Source organism: Columba livia, chromosome 3, assembly GCF_036013475.1.
Source record: "Columba livia isolate bColLiv1 breed racing homer chromosome 3, bColLiv1.pat.W.v2, whole genome shotgun sequence".
Taxonomy (NCBI): domain Eukaryota; kingdom Metazoa; phylum Chordata; class Aves; order Columbiformes; family Columbidae; genus Columba; species Columba livia.
In genome coordinates, this window is record NC_088604.1 from 36,663,388 (window position 1) to 36,669,387 (window position 6,000).

A 6,000-nucleotide genomic window follows, 5' to 3' on the forward strand; every position below is an offset into this window, starting at 1 on the left:
AGCCAAGAAATCAAACAAGACCCTTCCTCTTTAGCACCACATCTCCAAGTACGCTGTTCAGAGACAAGATGTATGACACTTGAGGGGAAAAAGGCAGCAATGAGCTTGCTTTGCCTCTGATTGCTCTTTATACAACACATTTTAGAATAAGTCCTATTTTCTATTGGGTTGGCTTTCCTGGTTATGCTGAATCAGACTTTTTCCATGAATACTGCAACTGCTTAAAAGCAACCCCAAGTGAAACACTGGTTACTTCTTGGAGAAGTTTTCCATTCACCTGACCTCAGGAGACCTCTCAGGCCAACATACATGCACACACAGACATAAGGCAGCCTCTGAGAAAACTGTAGTCAAGCACCAAGACTAATAAAAGCACTATTCATTTAACTAACATATGCAGCTTTTACTGATGAGTCAACCTATCTGGTAAAACCAGAGACACAGTTTTTGTCAATTCATACAACTCAGCAATAAGTAAAATGAGAGTACACGTAGTCTAATGCAGAGGTACAAGTCAGAGCACCACAGTTAACCATTAAAAGTAATATGCAAGAACAAAGCTGGGGCTAAGGCTTCATGTGTCAGGCGTCGTTCATCGTCTACCTTTGACTTTACCCATTTTTCATTTTTGCAGCAAATCCAGGGCCTGTCACACCAATAAAGTGTTTTACTATCTGAACTTCACATCTTCATCAGAGCTGTGCACTCACTCAGCTTTATTTTTTCCATATTAGTTTAACATGCTTAGAAAGTTTTATCGAGCTGAATTACCCTTCTTAAGCAAATTAGAGATGTGATAAAAAAGGTTTTGCTGCGCTACAGCATCTCTTCAGAGCCGACTGCATTCGCTGAGGCAGGACATGGGGAAACTGGAGCTGAATTTCACAGCTGCGAGTGGAATACTGGTGACAAAATACCTTTTCAACCTGCCAGGAGATAAAAGTTAGGACCGCACAAACAGCCAGGCTTGCCCGCAGGAAACAAGGCGGGGCACCCGTGGGAAAGAGGGATGGAAAAGAAGGAGGGTACCCGGAACACGCAGACACGGCAGCGTTAACTCGCAGCAGAGCGGCGTAACTCCCCGCAGCATCCTCCCCGGGCTGCCGCAGCTGCTTCTCTAGCAGATAGCGAGGGGCTAGCGCCGCTACCCGCGGCGGACTCCGCGCCCCAGGGCCCGGGCTGGCCGGGCGCAGCCCGAGGGCCGGCGCAGCGCTCCCCGCCGCCCCGAAGGTGGAGGAAGCGTCGCCCGGCCCGCAGGAAGTGAGGCTGCCCCGCACCCGCTGTCCCACCCCTGTACCCGGCCCGGCGGTGGCTGCGCGGGGGCAGGCCGGCCCGGGCGCTCCGTGGGCGCTGTGCCGCGACAGGTGGCGGCGGCGAGAGGCCGCCCGGCGCCCCGCCGCATCGGGCCCGGCTCCGGCTCCGCAGGCAGCGCCCAGCGGCGACACGTTCCGCGGCCCCCGCAGGCGGGAGGGGGCTCCGGCCGGCGCAGCGCACCTGCGCTGCCCGCCCCTACCTTGTTGAGGTGGGGGTCGCGGAGCACCTCGTAGCCCTTCTTCATGGTGAACTGCAGGGGCCGGCCGGCGTCCCCGCTCGCGGCTGCCTTCCCTGCTTGCATGGCGCGGCGAGGCTCAGCGCACTGCCGTCAGGTCGCTGCGGGAGGGGAGGCAAAGCGGCGGCGGCTCCTCCTGCTGAGGTGACCGCCCGGCGGGGTGGGATGATCTGCCGGGAGGGAGGGGGCAGAGCTGCGGCAAGGCGCCGCCGCTGGCGGGGGAGGGAGTGTGGGAGGTCACCGGGGCGACGCCGCCGCCGAGTCACCGGCAGCTCAGCACACCCCGCCGGGCGGGCGCCCAGGTGCGAAAGGGGCGTCGCAGGGCCGAGTGGGGGTGCGGGCCCGCAGCCCTCCCTGTGCCCGGCAGGGCCCGGCGTTGGCGCGGGGGTTACACCGCCCTCCCTCGTACCGCCTCATCGCGCCCCTCCGGATCGCGTCGGAAACGGACTGGTCTCTAATCACCTGCTGAGGGAAAATCACACCAGCCGCTCTCCCTCGTCGCGTTGTGTTATATATAGGACCTGGCGTTACCTAGTGCAGGGAACACAACTGCTTAACACTTAAGCATCGCGTTGTGGTGCAGCTCATGAACCTGTCAGCCCAGGCACAGGCACTTGGTGGGACCCTGCACCCTGGACTCAGTCACACACAAGCTGGGCCTTTGCTGCCAACAGCCAGGTTTCACTTCCCTTCTGTCGTTAAATGACTATGGGAAATGGCCTCAAGTGGTGCCAGGGGAGGTTTAGATTGGATATTAGGAAAAAATTATTCACGGAAAGGGTTGTCAGGTGTTGAAACATGCTGCCCAGGGTAGTGCTGGAGTCACCATCCCTTGAAGGTGTTTAAAAGGTGTTTAGATGAGGTTCTTAGGGGCATGGTTTAATGCTAGAGTTAGGTTAAGTTATGGTTGGACTCAATGATCCTGAGGGTCTCTTCCAACCGCGATGATTCTATGAGTCCAACCTTTCCTGAAGGGGATGGGCTGCACAGCTTGGTACAGTCAGGTGGATGTGTGTGACGTACAGGGTGTTTCAAAAAGATGGACCTGGTTTCAAATCAGTATATTTCACAATGGCAGCATGTTACAAGTACACAAAAATTTACAGACAGTTTAGTGAGTTACCAAGTTTTAGTAACCTTTTTATAAATTCTCTGTGTTCCCTCCACCTGCTGTATGGACAACATTGAGTCGATGGTTGAATTTGCCCCAAAAGCCTCTCAAATGTCTTCTTCCACTGAGGTCACAGCTGCCATGGTTGTTTTTGAGGTCATCCAGATTAGTTGCTAATGGTGGTACAAAAACATGGTCTTTGACATATCCTCACAAGAAAAAGTCTCAGGTTCTATGTCTGGGGATCTTGGGGGTCAAGAGTGTAGCGCTAAGTCTTGGGGTCCCATGCAGCCTATCCAAGGCTGAGGCAGTGTGTCATTTCAAATGGGGTCCATCTTTTTGAAACACCCTGCAATTAGCTTTGGGTGGAGGGGTGAGCCATGCACCGGCTTCAGCTGTGCTGTTTGAGATTACACCTACTAGGGATGGAGAATATTAGGGCAGAGCAGGTGTTCAGCTGATTTGTAGCGCTATCCCTGACATTTGTTTTGCAATGTGTTCTGAAATTGTTTGCATACAATCCCTTGTGTACTGTATAACTGTGGCTTTATTTCTCTAAATTCCTATATAGAAGCAGAAATTTTCCATACAGATATGTAGTCCTGCTAGAGAAATTACACAGCTTTAAATGTGTGACTGTGAAAACAATTAAGGATAGAGATTTTTGCTTTCTATTGTCAAGCAGCAACAAATAGATCAAAATTTTGTGGCTCTTTTAAAACTTATCTCTTCACATTTAATCTGCAGGTCTTGTACCCATTCTACTACCTCATAAATATTAAAAAAAAAAAAAGACTCACACAGAATTTTGCCTTCCCTGAGTTTCCTGTTAAGTAGCTCCAAGAAGTTAATTTGGGGTTAATTACCAAAGGGAAGCTGGAAGTGTGCCAAGTCTATGTTTCTGGAAACTTGATTAGCAAGTCAGCAGAAGATTCAGTAAATAAACCTCTCCCTCACTCCATCTTGTAAACTGTTATGGAAAGCAGTATTAATAACAAGCTTTGAACAAACTTTAAATGTGGAGTCTTTGTGACTAATTATCCAGCCTTCCTCAGATTTGTCTGCGTAGCCGAATATCTACCAACCTAAGTCCTGAATTTTACCTTCAATAGGTATGGGGATAGTATTTCAGGTCTTTCTTAGTCATGATAACAATAAAAAGCAATGTAGAAACATATTTTTTAGTTTATTTGTGTGTACACTGAAACCATTCTGATAGAATGCCAACCTAACTGCAATATTTTTGTCCTAGAGAAAGCAATGTGTACTGATGTAATTTTTATCTTTGTGTTGCAACACTATTAAAAAAAACATACACGCACACACAAAAAGCCACAAACAAACAAAAAAAACCCTCTTTGATTTATGTCAAAAGTCACTGCAACCACTATGAGTACCTGTTCTGAAGTCTGACCCCCAATAAGGACTTGTCCTGACTCACCTCACCTCAGCTATAAAAGGTATGTAATGTAACAGCTGATTCAGGTAAAGTCTGCTTGGATATATGTATCTTTTAAAGTAATTGGACTTTAGAAACAGTTTACTATTGTGTTTTAAGTACAAATCTCTTTCTCCCTGTCTTCCTAAACACAGAATTTATTTCTGTTTGTTATGCTCAAACACCAATAAAACCAAAATCATGACTATCTGTTAAGATAAATGTCTCCCTGAGTTGTAAGAATTGAGTTGAAAATGTCTGTTGCCAAAGTTAAACCAAAGAAACAAGAAAAAGTGGTATCTCCTGTGACATGTAGAAGTCTTCCACTTGAGGGCTGGAACATTTTAGTATGAGTCAGGATTAGTAAAGATTTATTTGTCCGAGTCTGCTATAGCAATTACTTTCTTCACTCATGTTTATAATCTCGTGCAAATTTTGTCATGCACTTGTATCGCCTTTGCAGAGTATCTGAAGAAATTGTGGAAGTTGCACTTGAATGTGCAAGGCTCAGAGTGTGTGGAAGATGTGGTTTGAATGCTTCTGTACATGAGAATGAAAGACCTGATTACTAATAACTTTTTTATTACTATCTCTGACTGCACAGAATTTTAGAGTGGCTATTAAGTGACCATATCCAGGACCTCACAATATCTGAACTGAAAAAACAGTTCAAAATAGACCAAATCAATAATGTTCAGCAGTTATATCTGTGGTCAGAGGTGGTTATTCCAGAATAAGACTGCATTGCACAATAAAGCTGTATTACAAGAATATAGATACAGCCTTTGTAAATAGCCAAATTATTTTGTTATAGCTGCACATGTAGTAAAGGTATTTTTTCAAATTTTGGTCCACGTTCAAATAAATGATTGGTGAGCATCCTATGTTGTTAGGGTGTTTCTGACAGAAAATATTGTAGTTTTGCCCTTCTGGCAGGCACTTAATTCTGTTTCTCAAATGGTTTCTATATGGTACACTTTTAAGACTCCTATTCAAGATTTTTCATAAGTATCTGTACTTAGGGTTTCCACACCCCTGTCCCTGCCTCTGCACCCCCCCCCCCCCATAGCTTAATGAATTAATTTGAAACTTACTGGTAACTTCTTGTCTCTCTCAAATCTCCCAAGAGGTGCTATGAATGTATGAAAAGCTGATTTGATATGGTCCTAGAAAAAAAAGACTGGCAGATATATCTAGTGTACCTTCATATCTTAACCTAGTTTTAAAAAGCTCCAATAAATGAGATTTTGCAACCTGCTTTGGCAAGCCAACAGTAAGGAGAAGTAAGCACAAGAAAGAAAATACTCCCTTGTTGCTTAAGTGGTTAATTAAGATGACTGACTCAGTTTAAATATCTAAGAATGGAAATGTCCTTGTGTCAGGCTGTGACTGATGGGAGGATCCCATTGTCTGACCACTGTTGAGTCTGGCTGGGATCTCCATATCCTTCTGTGGCACTGAGGAGGGGTTCGCTTCCAGGGCTACCAGTTTGGAAGAACGGAAAGGGAACTCCAATGTCTTGAGGAGAGCATGCCGTTAACTACTTTTTTATGGTGGTACTTGTATTTCATATCTTACTTACTTACCCTGTCAAGATCTGTAGTCAATCTGTTACCAGCTGCTGGCTGATCACTGTGGGTCACAGTACTCCAGCCAAGACCTTGCCAGCCCTGAATCTACCAAGAGCTTTACTTCACATGTTTTACCAATGGCAATTCTCCTTATACTTCTCAGCACAATGTTTGCTTTTTTTGCAATAGTGCCACACTGTTAACTCATGCTGGGTTTGTGATCCGATATAACCCCGTGGCCCTTCCTGGGGGGATGCAGGCTGAATGAGTTGGCAATATCAAGTCAAATTTGGCAGTGACACAAGGTTAGCTTTAAAAAAGGCAAATTGTT

At 46.5% G+C, this 6,000-nt stretch overlaps 1 protein-coding gene across 3 annotated transcripts in view; it reads right to left on the reverse strand.

Annotated features, from left to right (window-relative positions):
- The window catches only part of ME1 (malic enzyme 1), a 167,842-nt gene extending 166,184 nt beyond the window's left edge, over positions 1 to 1,658 (reverse strand). The window contains exons 1-2 of one of the 3 annotated variants that reach the window (XM_065055293.1): positions 1,514 to 1,658; positions 772 to 926 (exon numbers count right to left, since the gene is read on the reverse strand). Coding sequence is in view for 1 of the 3 variants with exons in the window: in NM_001282816.1 (NP_001269745.1) it covers positions 1,514 to 1,558 (45 nt within the window). In the remaining 2 variants the exon portion in view is untranslated. 3 annotated transcript variants of the gene reach the window in all.
- Between the last annotated feature and the right edge of the window lie 4,342 nt (positions 1,659 to 6,000).